This window comes from Sminthopsis crassicaudata, chromosome 4 (assembly GCF_048593235.1).
Source record: "Sminthopsis crassicaudata isolate SCR6 chromosome 4, ASM4859323v1, whole genome shotgun sequence".
Lineage (NCBI taxonomy): Eukaryota > Metazoa > Chordata > Mammalia > Dasyuromorphia > Dasyuridae > Sminthopsis > Sminthopsis crassicaudata.
In genome coordinates, this window is record NC_133620.1 from 40,756,159 (window position 1) to 40,774,621 (window position 18,463).

Consider the following 18,463-nt stretch of genomic DNA (forward strand, 5'->3'; position numbering starts at 1 on the left):
GGATCAAATAATTTAATCCCTCTGAGCCTCAGCATTCTAATCTGTAAATTGGGAACAAGAATAGTCTAAGGGGAGGGTCAGATGAAATCACTATGAACCTAGTCCTTTTCAAGCCTTAAAATAATGACTAACACTCTCATTATCATCATGTGCCTACATGATGGAGTGGGATCCTGTAAAGGGGAATATTGAGTAAGAAGATCTTATTTCTTCCCTCTTGCCTTTTCTCCTCTGAAAAATGAAGGAGTGAGATGAGGGGAGGCTTAAAGTCCTGCCCTAATATTCTATAATTCCATGTACTTATGTGTTGCTTAAAGCATGTGGCAGAGAAAACTAAAAGCTTCACGCAATAGGGTCCCATTTTTATTTTTAATTTGAAGGTAAATCTTGCTGACTTAAGGAAGGCTTGATACTGCAGATCTCAAGAAAATATTGACCAAATGGGGGCTCCCACAAAGAAAAAGGCAGCATGAAGTTTACAAGTTATCATTGACCATTATAGCCAATGACATCCAGAAAGGTGAGAGGCCTTTTACACAGATATGTAAACACATATATGTGCACAAATATATTTACAGGCATACAACACATATATAATATACATATTATATATATATATATTATATGGATACAAAAATAATTATATTTTAGCAAAGAAAAAACAAAACATTGAAAAGAACTTCCTAATTATTCTTTCCTGCTATTTATATTCCTCTCTATTGGTCAACATGGTGGTAATAGCAGTACTACCATTACAGATCAATACACAGTTACAAATCTCTTTACATATATTACTTCATTTGAGAAAGGTATTATGCATATTATTACCCCATTTTACAGAGGAGGAACCTGAAATTGAGGAGTTAAGTAATTTCAATGCTGTGACAGACTTATCAAGTGACCAGAGGGGGGATACAAACTCAGTGCTTCCTGACTACAGGTCCCATGCTCAACCTCATCTCAAGCCCACCAAATGGCTTCTCGACAATGATGGCAGCAGCTCCTGTTGTATAACTTACCAGTCTCCAGAATTCTGTCTTGTGTATCAATCTCATTTGATCTTCCTGAGAGCACTGGGACATGGGCAGGAAAGCTCTCACTGTGCAGACGAAGAGATTGGGGTCCTTAGCCAAACGCACAATCTAATAATAACTGGTGGATTCAGGCCTGGGATAAAGCTTTTCTACCACCTAAGCCAGTGTTCTTCCCATTGAATACCATGTTGGTTCACATGCAAAGTACCCATACCGCAAATGCAAAAAATCGAAGACAGAGTCAAGTATTCCCTATAAAAATGTCAATTTTTAAAAATGGGAAAACATCATATTAGAGTCCTACTAAGTGTTTCTTTTAGAGAAACAACATGGAGAGGCAGAGAATATCCTAGATTTAGAGGCAGAAGGCCTGGCTTTGAATCTCCAGCTGCCCATCTGTGAGACCTTGACAGTAGTCAGGTAATCTCATCACCTGTAAAATGAAGCTCCTTCCCAAGCTCCCTCCTATGAACCAAATTGTAAAGAATATGGGAGCTTTAGACCTGGTTTTTATATTCATACACATATATATGTATTTATATAGATATCTATATTTATAGATATAGATACATATTATATATAATATATGTGATATAGATATAGATACATATTATATATAATATATGTGCTATGTTATATATTATAGATATAGATACATATTAGATATAAAATACAATATATAAATATTAGATTATAGATATAGATACATATTATATATAATATATATGATATATTACATATTATACATATAGATACATATTATATATAATAATAAATATTATATATTCTATATATAGATACATATTATATAATATATAAAATATATGTAATAAATAAATATGATATATTAAAGATATATAGATATCTATATTTATCTATCTGTATCTGTTATCATACATACTCACATATATATCATATCATACATATCTTATGTATGAATTAACAAGTTAGCAGGGACCTGAGAAACAAGTAACTGGTTATTTTCATGATACCTATCAATCATAGAACCATAGAATAAGATCGAGAAAAGGAACCTCCAAGACTGTGAAGGTCAAATTTTTCATTTTAAAGATCAAGAAACTGAGGGCTAATGGCATCGAATGACTTGTTTAGAGCTACTGGAGAGTAAGCAGAATAGCTGCGATTTGAACCTAGGCCCTCCGTAGCCTTTCCACTGTGAGTTGCTGCCTCCATTGCTAAAGCAGTTCTGAAACAGTATTTAAATGATGATACATTTGGTAACTTTGTCCTCCCAATGGTGTGGTTCTTGCAGAAAATGAAAATTGCTTAATAAAAAGCAACACTATGCAGCATAATATATATTAATCACATTTAACAAATGCTTAAGGCTCTAATAAGTGTGTTACTTAATTTTTTTCATTTTTATTATTTTTACAGAGGCCTAGGAGGCCCCTACTAGGCCTTCCATGGACCAGTTTGCCATGGGCCTGCAACAGGTGGTCTCGGGCCTTACCAGGTGTAGCCGGGGAGTCTAATGGATCATCCTCTCTTCTTCTACTTCGATCCTCTCTCTCCCGTTTTCAAAAATTTTCTTTGTAACGATTCTCCTGCCATTTACTATCTGACTGCAGGTGGTGACGAGTCTGAAGTTCCCCATGCTATTATTCACAAACGGGATGAAAGACCAAGCGGAGCCCGCATTTCTGCCTGAGTTCAGGGTGACAAAAGTGGAGAACCCCGTGCCCAGGATGGGGGCCACGTCAAAGAGGGAGGTGTGATACCTTCCCCTGGCCCGGGCTCGGCGCCGACCCCCGGCACTGCTCACTCGGTTGGGCGATAAGAAATCCCCTGAAAAATTTTCCCCTGAATAATCCTCCTCAAAAATGTCCTGAAAGACACTGTGTGGCCTCTGGAACATCAGATCTTCCTCGAAGCGACCCGACTCTCTGCTGGTATCGCCATTCTCCTCCCTCCTGATAAAGCTCCCTCGGGCGCTGTCATAGTCGTCACGTTTCCTGGCGTCGGACAAGACCTCGTAGGCCTCGGCCACCTGCTTGAATTTCTTCTCTGCGGCTTCCCGGTTCTCGGGGTTCTTGTCGGGATGAACCTGCAAAGCCAGCTGGTGGTAAGCCTTCTTAATGTCGGCCGACGAGGCATCCCGAGGCACCCCTAGAACTTTATAGTAATTCACCATGCTTTGTCGCCGGACTCAGGAACAACATGAAGTCATCTGCTCGACTGAACAGCCAGTTGCCTGAGGAGTCCCCACACCCCTGTGAAGGATGGTGGGCAGCTTGCTAGTCTAACCAACCACGAGACCCTCCCCCCTCCCCTTCCTACCACATCGTGTCCTGGGCAGAAATCTTCTGGGGGGAGAAACCCCACTTTGTAGAACTTTAGAATGCCCAGGCCCCTGCCCTCAGCACCTCATGGCCAGGAATGGAGGGAGGATTGTGAGCTCAGAATTCTCAGCCAACACCTCCCGGCCCTGAGCTCTGCCTTGAGATCCGATTGGTGGAGCTGGTGGGCTCATGGCACAGAGAGAAGGCCCGAGGCTTCCGAGGGCCTGAGACCGAGGCAGGGCCTGTCCAGCGTTCTATTCTCTTTGGTTCAGAAAGAAAGTGACTGCTGCACTCGATGACGCAATCGTCAGGAATAGCAGGTGCTGCCCCAGCCCTAGGCCCCAAGCCAGGTCAGCTCATTGTGAGGGCCGGACTTTCAGTGACCTAATGCAGACACCTGCCTGTGTTACCTAACACACGTTGCTAGCAGTTGGGAGAAGAGGGGCAGTTAGGTGACCAACAGCCAGCGGCCATAGCTCCATGGGGAAGGTGGGGCAAGGGCTATCCATGTTTCACTTAGAACCTTGGAACCTTGGGATATGGGTAGTTTTCAGGAGCAGGACAGAGGCTCACAGACCTACATGTTACTAACAGCCAGTGGTCACAGCTCCTTCCTGCCAGGGAAGGGCAAGGGCTATCTCGGTTTCACTTGGAACCTTGGAACCTTCAGATATGGGTAGTTTTCCGGAGCAGGACAGGAACCAGAGGCTCACAGACTTACATGTTGCCAACAGCCAGTGGTCACAGCTCCATGGGGAGGGGAGGGCAAGGGCCATCTTTGTTTCACTTAGAACCTTGGAACCTTGGAATATGGGTGGTTTTCAGGAGCAGGACAGGAACCAGAGGCTCAGAGACCTACATGTTACCAAAAGCCAGTGGTCACAGCTCCATGGGGAGGGGAGAGCAAGGGCCATCCTTGTTTCACTTAAAACCTTGGGTGGTTATCACAGGACAGGAACCAGAGGCTCACAGACGTAAAACTGGAAGAGACTTTATAGGGCATTTATTGGGCTTGTAGGCCTTACCTCTTTGTGAGGGCTAGAGTAAAGGCAAAAGGCAAAAACTGAGCTAAAGCTCACATTCTATCAGCACATCCTTATAAAACACAGGCTACTTATAGAGGGGAACTGGCTAATGGGAAGGCGATGGCCTGAGCTGAGCTACATTGTGCTCCTCGGCCCCAACTCTTATACTTATCTTTCTACGCCTACTAATGTCTCCCAAATGATAGATGGGTAATGAACATTTGATGGATCACTCTTGGATGAACTGGCTTCCTTTTTGTTTTGTTTTTCCAAAATGGTGACCTTTAAAAATCACCTTTGGACTCCCAAATATCATATGTACTTATCCATCATCAATTAAAACAGCTGGAAAATTATGCATAAGGGTTATCAGGCTTAATGTCTAACTGAATCCAGAAAAGTTATTTTAAAAAATGTGCCTTGAATCCAGAAGGTCAGTGAATCACAAATGTAGCCATCTGTATTTTTCTAAGCAGAACAGCAAACGTGAAAACAACAAATTATTAATCATTGTGACCATAGTAGCTAGCATTTATATTTTGCTTTGAGGTTTGCAAATTACATTATAGATATCTCATTGACCAAATGTGACAAATCTCAAATAAATTAGAAAAAGCCAGGAAACCTTACAAATGGATCTTACTAAAATACTTTTCTTCTATACAAGAATGCACACTAACCCCATTCTTCTTTCCAATTCAAAATACTATTTTTTTTAAATGCAGCTACCTCTGAAGAGTTAGAACTGGGTACCACCACGCCAGATTTGCTGCACCTAATGAGTAAGATCTAGTTCTCTTAGTGACTTTGACTATAACATAGGCCAAAGGGCTGGGGGCATGAAGGTAAGGTAGTAAGAAGAAGGGTAGCAGAAAAAGGAAAAGCGAACAGTGAACAAGTCACTCTTTTTAGCTTTTGTGCCAGCAAGGAAGAATGGTTTTGAGCTATATCTGACCCTTCGTGACCCTATTTGGGGTTTTCTAGGCAGAGATACAGGAGTGGTTTGCCATTTCTTTCTCCAGCTTATCTTATGGATTGTAGAGGGTCACAGTCAGTGGGGGAACTCTGGGCTGAAGGGAACCTACTGACAATATCTGGTTCAGTTCCCCGTCTCCTCTAAGGGCTCTCGGCTTTCCTGAGAAGTCAGGGGGTGGTGACAACCTGTGTGGAGATTGAAGCAGAGTGATACCAGGTGGCAAACTACGTACAATATCAAGTTGTTTATGTGGTCCCACGTGCACAGTGTTGTTTTTGTGACATTATATAAAGGGGAAAGTCCTTGAAATAAATGGACTCCATTTTTCCTCAAGGTGAGGTCCAGGTGTCACACCCAGAACCTGGCACAGCAGGGACACATCCTTGTTGACCACTACAAAGATCAACTGAAAGGAAGCTGGGACATTTGCCTGGAGAAGAGAATGGGGAGTGGGGTGGGGGCGAATGCACAGTATCACAGACCCCCTGAGCATGCTAGATTCAGGGCCATGTGATGGTGATAATTGTAATAAGAGCCAGCACGTCTACAGCACTTGCCATGGGCTGGGCACTTGAAGATAGTCATTTCATCTATTCCTCACAACAACCTTGGCAGGTGGGTACCCGTTTTACAGATGAGAAAACTGAGGCTGGCAGCAGTTTAGTGACTTGTTCAGGGTCACACCGCTGGTAAATGTCTGAGACCAAATTGGAAATCCAGATTTTTCTGATTCCAAGCCCAATATTTCACAATTACGTGATCATTTCTTGGCGCCTCAGTTTTCTCATTTCTGAAATGGGGACAACAATACCAGTAGAATTTATCTGTCCAATCCCCAGCCCAGCCCTGGGCCAGGGGAAGGATCAAATGAGAGAACAGGTGGAGAGTCCTTTACAAATTTTAAAACATTACATTCTTGTTGATATGTGAGGAGGATGGCTAAGCTTTATTCTGCTTAACCACAGAGGGCCGAAGTAGGGACGGTGGATGGAAGCCACAGTGGAATGGACTGCCTGAGGCTGGCTGGGTCCCCCCCTGTGGAGGTCTTTGAGCAGTGGCTAGGTGACCTGTTGGGGATGTTGCGGGAAGGAAAATACTCCAAGGCCCTTCCCAATGCTGAATTCTGTGGGTAACACATGTTGATCAATCAGCACAGAACCATCTGTGGAAAACAACTCCACGGGAATGCATTAATGACATGTCAGTGGTCAGAGGGAAACCACATTTTCCCCTCAAGGGGTCTTGTTTGCAGAAGGCTCTGAAATCATTTCCCAGGAATTCCCTGCTGCAGAAACTGTACCTCTGATGGACTCAGCTGTATAGAGAATAGGGAACTAACTGGAGGTCTGGATACCAGTCCCCACAGTCCAGGATTGCCCCTGGCCTCCAAGTGAACCATACTTAATGGCCTGATGTCCTCAGAGGGAAAAGGCAACAACGAAATCTGGTTTCCACCGCAACACCTTGGACAATAACAGGCTATCGGCCCAGAAGAGGAAGAAAGACAGGCTTTGAAAGTCAACAATGGTGGACCTGTCCAGTCAGGGACAATGGTCAGATGAACAAGGCGGTGAACTCCTGCCCAGAATCAAGAGTCCCCGGTGGCCTGAGTCAGTTCTAGGTCCTATATCATCAAGGCCCCCCTTCTAACAAAGTGGCAAGACAGAGCTCAAGGGAAGACCAAGAGATCTGCTTTGGGGGGCAGGGGTGCCTCAGCCGGCTATGCCCCTGAGATGAGGAGTCTCTTGGCATCGGAACTCTAATGGGAGGGCCATTGGAAATGCCCTGGAACCCCCCTATTAACTGAAAATAGAAGGTCCCATCTTAAGTTGAGGGGACAATCAGATTGCCCAAAATTCAAGTTCATGGTAGTTTGTTTGTCTTGTCCCCTCGAGGGAGATAACAAATGTCAGTCAGCCCCAATGACACTAGCCTGTTGTTTCTTAATCAGATGATGAGAATTTAGAAATTATAAGAAGGTTCTGAGTGTGACTGGAGGATTCCTTAAGGCAGACTCAGCCCGTCCCTCCCCTGCTTTTTTTTTTTTTTGGATGAGAATAGGGATCCATCTAGCTGTTGGACTACACTCATCCAACTCCAGTCCCTGGTATTCTATTTCTCAACTTCCAAGGTTAGCTGGATCAACCCAGCAACAAGAAGTTATCTTTCTCCCTTGCAACATTTCTGAATGAAAAAGTTTTAGCAAAGAACACTTCCAATTCATCTCCCAATTTCCCCATGCCAAACAAGTGAGGTCAGCCTTGGCAAGGTCTCTTTTCAAAAGACATCTCTGAGCTGAGCTGTTTTCACTTCTGAAGTGCTTGATGGGATTCTTGAAGGGCTGGATGTGTCGAAAAAATTGTTTACTCTCGTCTTTCAATCTGGGCTGTGGCCATCTCAATTCAGAAAGCAAAGTGGCTTCTGGACAACTGGAACTCCAAGCCTGTAGACATTTTTGCCAACTCATTTTGGCTAATCTTTTAAAATATCATTAAAATTTCTATTTTAGAAGGGAATTATTCAATTCTGTTAATGCAAATGGACACCATACCTCTAAAAACAAAGATGAGACAAACATATTCCTGCCCATCAGACACCTTTCCAGGTGTCTTTCTAAAGCAGATTTTTTGGAGTTACCAATTAAAACAAAGACAAAAAGACAAGGATCAGGTTTGAAGGAAGCCATGACAGCCAGCAAGCAAACTCTGAGCAGTTCTGAATTTTATTCACATTGTGACACTGGACAAGTCACTTCAAGTCATGAGACTGAAGTTCACCTTTGAAGTGAAAAAAGGGTCATTGGACCAGATAAGTACATAAGATTTCTTTCAGCTCTGAATATGCAATTCTCTGTGGGTAATGGAATGGGGTACCAAATGGAGTCCTTTGGAATCTTACCTGGAGTCTCAGTTTCCTCATCTGTAAAATTGGGGGATGATAATCTTTGCACTGACAGTGGAAATGGGAGTCCTTGCTCTTAGACCAAATAAGAATCCCTACCCCACTTACACATGTGATTCTTTGAAATGGAGCCAAACAACCAATAGCTGAAGATAACCAAAAGCTCAATGAGGAATGAAGTCTGGGAGAGGAGGATGAATGCCCAGAAGGATTCATTTTCTTTTATTAAATGTGGGGAGACCCTTCACCAAAATCCCCACCCTCCGCTTCCCTGTCAGGCATCTGTGACCCTGTATTCTCTAAGGTTGTGGTTGCTCTGGGGGCTCCTACAGCCCCCGCAGGGATGTGGTCTATGTGTGAGGTCCAACAGCTATCAGGAGGTATGTGCTGTAGGATCCTAATTTCAGAGATGAGGACACAGTCCCCCCAGAGATGAAGCGACTTGTTCCCATCACACACACAGCCAAGGCAGAGCCCCTTGCCTCCGGACCCAGCACTCTCTGTGCTGTGCTACTTAACTGCCAACAAACCATCCAGGCGGGAAAGGTTGGATTTGTTCTTAATTTACTCTTTTAAACACATCTGGGTTGAGGTTATGATCACTTCCCAATCAACAAGTCAACCCACAAGTCTTTATTAAGAGTCTTCTATTTTCTAGGAAAGATGTTGCTGGAGATATGAACACAAAGACTAAAACTTCCAACTTCCAGGGAACTTTTTTGTTTTTAAAAAGTGGTTATCAATAATAGGAAGGAGCTGGTTCTCAGAATGCACAAACATTTGTCTTATGTCTCGGGGCTTTTCTATCTTAAGTGACTAATATGCTTTCATATTGGCTAAGAAGAAAAGAAAAGATAATGATAAATGTTGGAGGGGACGTGGGAAAACTGGGACATTAATGTGTTATTGGTGGAGTTATGAGCCGATCCAACTATTCTGGAGAGCAATCTGGAACTGCGCCCAAAAGACAATAAACCTGTGCATACCCTTTGATCCAATAGTGACACAACTGGGTCTGTAACCTAAAGAAATAATAAAAGAGGGAAAAGGACCTCTCCAGGTGGAAAAATGTTTGTAGCAGCTCATTTGTGGTGGAAAAGAATGGGAAAATGGGTAGATGCCCATCAGTTGGGGATGGCCGAACAAGTTGTGGTATATGAAGGTAATGGAATAGTACTGTTCTGTAAGAAATGATAAACTAGGTGATTTTAGGTCTGGAAAGATTGATATGAACTGATGCTGAGTGAAACTAGCAGAACCAGGACTACATTGTACACAATAACACATAGAATGCATGAGGATCAACTATGATAGAGTTGGTTCTTCTCAGAAGTTCAGTGATCCAAAGCAATCCCAATAGACCTTGGACAGAAAATGTCATCTGCAACCAAAGAAAGAATTGAGACTAAATATAAATCAACACATGCTATGTTCATTTTCTTTTTAATGTTTTTTTGTTTTTCTCTCCCATGGTTTTTCCTTTTTGTTCTAATTTTTCTCTTTCAGCAGGATTCATAAAGAAATATGTATTAAAGATAAATGAATTGTTTTAAAAAGTGATTAGTGTGGCAGGCATATGCAAAGTGCCAGAGATGCATAGAAAAAGCAAAAATAGACGCCAAGTAAGTCTAATAGATCTCTCACTTGATATTTTTTCCTATCATCTTCATCCTTGATTTCCAGTCCCCAGGAAAAGTGCAGAGGACACAGCAAAGAATAATTGTTTACTTGCCCTTCCTTTTATCCACTTTCCCACTTTGTCAAATGGGGAGTAGTTTCTGCCCTAGCACAGAGTGTCAGTCAGTAATTCTTCATACAAATTTTAACCTAATTTTCAACCAACAAGTATCTATTTTCTCATGCGTGCTCCTCCCCCACTGCAAAAGAAAAACATTCAAAAATCGTGTTACAAATATTCCTAATCAAGCCAAACAAGGTCCCACAGTGGTTGAGTCCAAAAATTCAACTGCTATTTTCTCAAGTGAATTTTACCTGTTCTTGAAAAGCAATGGCTTGTTCTGCAAATCCGACTGTACGGAAATAATTGACAACATCTATTACAGCCCAGTCCACAGGGTCCAGTGATATCCCATTTTCTATGGCACTGCAAAATGCAAATTCAGAAAGATAGGTGGTCAGCACAGCTGGGCACAGGACATGTCCAAAGCACCACTTGGGCCCCGATTGGCAACTCCCTGAGTTCTGTAAAGCCTCCCTCATCGCTGAAAACCCACATGGCCATTTTTAGTACGTCCTTTTCTCTATGGGAGCTGTTTATTTTGGGGTATCTTCTTGGTTAACTAGCTACCTTTCTTTCTCTGCCCTCCCACCCTCCAATACCTAGTTAAGTAATTTAAGACTATCTTAATTTAGGTCTATTTTCTTATCCTTAAATGTTATTTCTGCTGGTCTTCCTCTGTTGTTTTGGAATGAAACTCATCTGAAACTGTAGAGATAGGGTCAAGATCAGCAGCACTGCACCCTTCCCCTCACCCCAGCCATCCAGGAGTGTCTCTCCATTATTGTATCAGAGGTGAAAAGATGCACACTTTTCCTACAAATCCCATGTAATCATCTATCAAGATGCCAGGGGCCTATCCAGTGTTCTCCCCATCCAGGATCTTTGGCCCACTAAACTATGACCAGGGCCTCCAGTATCTAGATATGAGAGCTAGGAGGGACTTCCAGTCCCACCTATAGAGAGAAAATGAAATCCCTTCTCCATTCCAGGAGAATTAATCCATGGCAGAAATTAAATATGGATCCACACTTAACACCATATGCCAAGATAAGATCAAAATGGGTCCATGATTTAGGCATAAAGAATGAGATTCATAAATAGATTAGAGGAACAGGGGATAGTCTACCTCTCAGACCTGTGGAGGAGGAAGGAATTTATGACCAGAGGAGAATTAGAGATCATTGTCGATCACAAAATAGAAGATTTTGATTACATCAAACTAAAAAGCTTCTGTACAAACAAAACTAATGCAAACAAGATTAGAAGTGAAGTAACAAATTGGGAAAATATTTTTACAGTTAAAGGTTCGGAGAAAGATCTCATTTCCAAAATATATAGAGAAATGACCCTAATTTATAAGAAATCAAACCATTCTCCAATTGATAAATGGTCAAAGGATATGAAAGACAATTTTCAGATGATGAAATTGAAACTATATCCACTCATATGAAAGAGTGTTCCAAATCACTACTGATCAAAGAAATGCAAATTAAGACAACTCTGAGATACCACTACACACCTGTCAGATTGGCTAAGATGACAGGAACAAATAATGATGAATGTTGGAGGGGATGTGGGAAAACTGGGACACTGATACATTGTTGGTGGAATTGTGAAAGAATCCAACCATTCTGGAGAGCAATTTGGAACGATGCCCAAAAAGTTGTCAAACTGCGCATACCCTTTGACCCAGCATTGCTGTTATTGGGATTATATCCCAAAGAAATACTGAGGAGGGGAAAGGGACCTGTATGTGCCAAAATGTTTGTGGCAGCCCTTTATATAGTGGTTAGAATATGGAAGATGAATGGATGTCCATCAATTGGAGAATGGTCGGGTAAATTATGGTATATGAAGGTTATGGAATATTATTGTTCTGTAAGAAATGACCAGAAGGAGGAATACAGAGAGGCTTGGAGAGACTTATATCAACTGATGCTGAGTGAAATGAATAGAACCAGAAGATCACTGTACACTTCAACAACAATAATGTATGAAGATGTATTCTGATGGAAGTGGAAATCTTCAACATAAAGAAGATCCAACTCACTTCCAGTTGATCAATGATGGACAGAAACAACTACACCCAGAGAAGAAACACTGGGAAGTGAATGTAAATTGTTAGCACTATGGTCTATCTACCCAGGTTACTTATACCTTCGGAATCTAATACTTAACGTGCAACAAGAAAATGGGATTTACACACATATATTGTATCTAGGTTATACTATAACACATGTAAAATGTATGGGATTTCCTGTCATCTAGGGGAGGAAGTAGAAGGAGGGAGGGGAAAATTTGGAAAAATGAATACAAGGGATAATGTTATAAAAAATTACTCATGCATATATACTGTCAAAAATTTTATAATTATAAAATTTAAAAAATAAATTATAAAAAAAAAAGAATTAATCCACCCTTCTTTGGTGCCTGGTGGGGAACAGAGCTGCTATGATTAGAGAGTAAAAATTCACAATCTACTAAATCTCTGGAACCAGTGTTTTCACCACAGCAGCAAGCTGCCTCCCCCTACACATCTAAAAATTTCTCTGTAGCCTCTTATCTTCTATTCCTTTATTTGAGGGGAAGAGTTCTTAATTAAGACTCAACCTGAGTTCTGTGCATTGTTTACCTTGAAAGAATGTAATCTCCCCAAGGGCAGAGATTTCATATTTTTTGTCTCTGAATCCCCAGTACCTATCACAGGACTGGCACATAGTAGACTCTTAAAAGTTTGTTGATTAATTCAGTCCCCTCTCCTCCTAGATCTTTCTCCATCATTAATCCACTTTCTCTCTTACATCTTTAATTTCTTCTCTACTCTCTCCTTCCCTTCTGCTTAGCTCCTCTATTTAAAAAAATATTTTTTCTCAAGCTTTCTAAACCCTCAAGCTATTGTCCCTCCTCTCTCTTACCTTTTAATGCCAAATTTCTAAAAAGAAAGTTCTGTAAGTTCTTTCTCATTCCTTACCACCCACTTGAACTCATCTATTCCTTGCAAGCTGGCTCTCTTACAGACCACTCTATTCAAACTATTTTCTCCAAGGTCAAAAAAAGGCCACCTTGTTGCCAAATCACATACTTAGAATTTCTAAAACTCTTTCCAAAAATCATCTCCTTTGAGTCTCACATCTCTGAAAGAGATGATGATAGTATCTACTATTATCATCTTCATTATTATCCCCAGATAAGGAAACTGAGGTAGACATTGTATAAGGAGACACATAGCTGTGTAAATGTCACATTTAAAAATTTAATTTAAAAAATTTAAATTAAAAAAAATTAAAAACTGGATTTGCACCCAGGTTTGCCTGAGTTTCAAATTTAATTTAAAAATAATTTAATTTTAAAATACTTTCTTTGAAATCTGTCAAGCTTCTTAAATCTTAAAACATGATACACTTAGGCAAACTAGAATGGCCAGAATCCTGCCTTCTCTATGCAAGCTTCAAATGGGGAGAAGGAAAAAATCCAACCCAGTGGGGATGTCCAAGAGATGAATAGAGAAATGAGTGCTCCACCATTCCTTTTAGCCCTTCTTATACCCTGGGAAAGCACAACTCCAAAGCTCAGGAGGGAGATTCAAGCAGCCTAATTTTTCCTGAAGCAAAACCTTGCGCATGGAAAGAGTCATGGAAGGTTTGATTAGATTCCTATGAGAAAGATTGTGGAAAGGACAAAGTTTCTGGCTTCTAAGTAAGAAAAAGAGGCTTGCCAGAACTAGAGTATAAAACTTAATTTAGGAACTAGGGTCACAGATTTAGAGCTGGGGACCTTAAAGGCCACTGAGTCTGATCTTTCTACAGATGAGGAAACTGAGGCACATAAAGGATCCCTGACTTAGTTACACTGCTAGTATCAAAGGGAGTGTTTAAACTTAGGCTTACTGACTACACATCCAAAATGTTTTTTTTTTAATTTACATATATAACCAACAGCAAATGGTATGTATGGTACAGTGGAAATGCTGATGGTCTAGAATTGGAAGTTTTAGGGGTTGTATCTCTGGCTTAATCAGCCACATGACTGAGATCAGGTTATTTATCCTGTCTGGGGCTCCTTTCTTCAAAAGAATACGGGCTTTGGACTATGTAACCAGAACAAAGGCAATAACAGAAAAGTTCCCTCTTGCTTTAAAATTTAAAAATTAAATAAATTAAAATATTACAAATCTGTGACTAGCTGACCTCTGAAGTCTCGTCTGGGTTTACAATTCTGTGATTGTTTGAAATTTTAATTCTGTGTTGCTTCTGTACGATGTCCAACCTAGTATGTATTCAGAGAAAGTAAATTATCTTTATGCTTGATTTTTCTAATCACTTAAATGACCAGTTGGCCTACTCTCTGGATAATTTCATGTTTTAGTTTTTTTCCTAGTTTTCCTTTCTTCCATTATTTTATCTGAACAAATAACAAAGAATTGACTTATCTATGTGTACATCTTAAAAAAGGTATTATCTTTCTGTCTCAATAATCCAGCCCAGTACAAAAAATCTTATTAAGAACCTACTAGAATTGTGTCATATGATTGTGATGGAGTACTATTGTACTTTAGGAAATGACCAGCGAAATGGCTTCAGAAAAAAACTGGCAATACTTATATGAACTGATGCAGAATGAAGTGAGAAGAACCAGGAGTTCATTGTGCATGGTCACAGTAATTTTGTGATGATGATCAATTGTGAAAGACTTGGCTATTCCAATCAATACAGTGATCCAAGGCACTTCCAAAAGACAATGAAAGAATGTTATCTGCCTCCAGAGAAAAAACCCAACAAACTCTGAATGGAAATGAAAGTATAATTATCTTCTTTTTTCTTGGGTTTATGTGTGTGTGATAATATGGAAATATGTTTGCATGATTCCTCATGTATAATTGCTATCATTGTGCTTGCCATCTCAGTGGGTAGGAAAGGGAATGGGATAGAGAGAATTTGGAGAATTTTTTTAATATTAAAAATAGAAAATAAATTTTTAGAAGGGGTTTTTTGCTTTATTCTATTTTTTGGTAAAGAACCTAGTAGTTATCAGGCCCCTAAATTCTGGGAATTCAGTCAAAAATGATAGTCCCTGCACTCAAGGAGCTTATTTGTCATTTGGGAATATAAAATATAAACAGATAATATAAACAAATAATTATCTTCATTGCTCTCTCTGAAATGGATTATGGAAGACATTCTTGATTCTTAATCTCCTGGGCTGTAAAGAGTAGAATGTTTTCTAAGTGTCCACAGCAGGCTGAGCACCAGGTAAATGGAGCTTATGTCAAATTGCCTGGCAGCAGGTTTCAGAAGACAAAATTTTACCTTGGCTATTTGTTGGTGAGTGGTAATGTATGTGTAATGCTCTCTGGAAGAGGGAAGGAGGAAGAAGGTGGCAGAGAGAAATGTAGGCAATGTGAAAAACAAGATATCAATAAATGTTTAATTTAGAGTGTCAATGACAAATATTTTCTTACATACAGTGATCAAAAGATTATAGACAGAAAGTTGAAAGAGACTTTAAATGTCATCTGGACTAATTTCTACCTTATGGATGAAGAAAGTGAATTTCAAAAAGGGAAAGATTTTCTACTTACATAAAGGGAATACTAAGATTTGAACCTAGGTTCTCTGGTAGCTTAATTTCTAGCATACTATAGTGTTTCAATGAAATGTGCCCAGAGGAGACAAGGTTTTATTATATATTTCTATATATTTATACATATATAAATAAATTTTCTCCCCTTCTTCCTCAATTTTGTCTTCCTTTAAGTGGAAATCTTCAACATAAAGAAGATCCAACTCACTTCCAGTTAATCAATGATGGACAGAAATAACTATACCCAGAGAAGGAACACTGGGAAGCGAATGTAAATTGTTAGCACTACTGTCTATCTACCTAGGTTACTTATACCTTTGGAAGCTAATAATTAATGTGCAACAAGAAAATGGTATTTACACACATATATTGTATCTAGGTTATATTGTAACACATGTAAAATGTATGGGATTGCCTGTCATCGGGGGGAGGGAGTGGAGGGAGGGAAGGGATAATTTGGAAAAATGAATAAAAAAAAATTGTCTTCCTTTTTTCACCAATAGAAAAAGAAAAAAGGAAAGCCCACTTAAATACACATAGTCAAACAAAACAAATTTCTGCTTCGGCCATGTTCAAAACAATCTGTGAGAGAGACCCAGGGTTTTAGAAACAATCCTAAAATATGCATTGGTCTCCCCAAGCTTAATCCTGATAGCCTGCCAACAATTAATGCCCAAATTAATCAGTATCAAGCCACATCAATAGGTGTTTATTAAATGCTTACAACATGTCAGGCCCAGTGCTAATCACTGGGGAATACAAAGCCGTTGCCCTCAAAGAGTTCACACTCTAATGGGGGAGACAATATGCAAAGGACTGTGTGTGTACAATATATACAGGATAAATAGGAGATAACCCCAGGTAGCAAACACAAGCATGTAGGGGGAAATAGAAAGGTTTCCTGAGGAAATTCCAAAATTTTAGCTGGGATTTGGAAGTGAAGAAAGCCAGGAGGCAGAGAAGTGAACAGAGATGATTTCAGAAAAAGAGGGACGGCCTGGGGAAAAGTTTGAGGGAGGCAGTTAGGTGATGGAGTCACCTGTTGTCTCACCTGTCACTGAATGTTACCACTGTGGGAGAGAATAAAGTGTAAGAATATTAGACAGGTAGAAAGGGGCCATGTTAAACTCACTGGAGCCACTGAAGTTGACTGAAAAGGGAAGTGACTTTGGGATGGAGGTGGAGGGGACTAACAAGGAAAAATAAGGGGAAGGGAGCTAGCCCAACCGTTGGTGTTTGCAGGCCAAGCTAGCTTCTGAGGTAGCTTGAACAATAGTCTTAAGCAATCAAATCTACAAAGGACTTTCCAGGAGAGGAAGAAAGAAAAAGCCGGGAAGTCAAGACCTGGTATTTGGAGAGAGTGGTCCAAGCTTAACTGCCCTGATACAGCTTGCACTTTGTCAATAAAATAACGCGACCTGAGTTTCTTCAAAAGCTGACATTTAGAGCCACACTCACGTCTTCAGGTTTACGCCTCTTTAAATACATCAGTGTCTCCAGGTACTTGGCAGGCCACATTCTGGATCTGGAAATTCACCCTTAACATTTTGCTGCTCTTGTACATGGCGCCCCAATGTCGGTCACTCGTCTTGCCCCAATAAAATGAGAGACACTTATGTGCAGATTTTTTGAAAAGTTAAAAAATGTCAAGAAGCACAAAGTATTTGATTGGGAATTAAATCAGGATGACTTTGTACATGTGCAAATTCATTTGATACTCAATTCAATTTGGCCAGCACTTATTAGCTTTATAATATATACATGTGAAGTACCTTTTAAGTGTTGGGAATATGACAAAGAAAAGAACTGGGATGGGAGGGAGAGCAGTAGCTTACAGCCTAAGAGGCAACAAGTGTGGACACAAAAAATTAAAATAAACATAAATTAGAATATTACAAATGGTAAGGGGAGCCAAGCATGTAAGGGTTTTCACCGTCTGGCTGTCTGGCTCCAAGTGGCCTGTCTAGGCCTGCTGGACGCCACATCCCAGACAAAACGGACAACCAGCTGTTCCTTAAGTTTGACATTCTATCTCCTTTAACCCAGTCCTGGAGGAAGGCATTGCTTATACCTAGACTAGAGTCTCCACCTCTCAGAATCCTTATTTTTCTTCAAGCTCAGCTCTTGTCCCCATCCTGCTCTCTCCGTCAGACATTGCTACCATATATCTGCTTGCACTTTTGTCCCTAATCTTGTATTTTACTTAGTTGTCAACAAATGCAAACCCCTTCAGGGTTTCTTTTCTTCTCTTTTTTAAATTCCTGGCATCTCTCACAAAGTTTTTGTATGCAGCAGGCACTTAATAAATGCTGTTACATTGAGAATGTTCAAACCAGCTGAGAGCCCAGAGAAAGCATCATTTAAGTCAAGAAAGGTGATAAGGAATGCGTGGCAACCTTGAAAGGATTTCAACCAGGACCATGGTTTTAGAACCAGAAGCAACCTCAGAGACTATTGAGTCTGAGGACCTCATTTTATATATGAGAAGTCTGAGGACCACAAAGTTCAGCTGACTTGTTCAAGATCACACAGGGATTAAGTAGTAAAGGTAGGTCTATGAGGTCAGGTCTTTGATTCCAGAGGCAAACTATAATAAGTCAGTGTGCAATTATTAAGCACCTACTGCTCAGACACCTGGGGGGCTGCCCAATCCCAGTGCTGCTTCTTCTCATCTTATGGTCTAGGCCAACTGTGTGCAGGCTTATATATATATGTCAAGGACTGTACTAAGTGAGAATACCAAAGGCAAAAGATAGTTCCTGCCTCCCAGAACTCACAGTATAATGAGGAGAAAAATATGTTTACCCAAGCCATAAGCTGGATAAATAGGAAATAATTAACTATAACACAAACCCACCCATTTGTGAGTCAATTCTCATAATGCTTCTCCATCCATAATTATG

The 18,463-nt window shown here is 40.5% G+C and overlaps 1 protein-coding gene across 3 annotated transcripts in view; it reads right to left on the reverse strand.

Annotated features, from left to right (window-relative positions):
* SAMD13 (sterile alpha motif domain containing 13) overlaps window positions 1-18,463 on the reverse strand; it is a 48,490-nt gene that overhangs the window by 4,227 nt on the left and 25,800 nt on the right. The window contains exons 1-2 of one of the 3 annotated variants that reach the window (XM_074266388.1): window positions 3,187-3,647; window positions 2,509-3,102 (exon numbers count right to left, since the gene is read on the reverse strand). In XM_074266388.1, the coding sequence (XP_074122489.1) occupies window positions 2,527-3,102; window positions 3,187-3,189 (579 nt within the window). In that variant the 5' untranslated portion in view covers window positions 3,190-3,647 and the 3' untranslated portion in view covers window positions 2,509-2,526. Of the gene's footprint in view, window positions 1-2,508; window positions 3,989-10,231; window positions 10,344-18,463 lie in introns of those variants that run through there. The other 2 variants (XM_074266389.1, XM_074266387.1) reach the window with 2 other exon arrangements.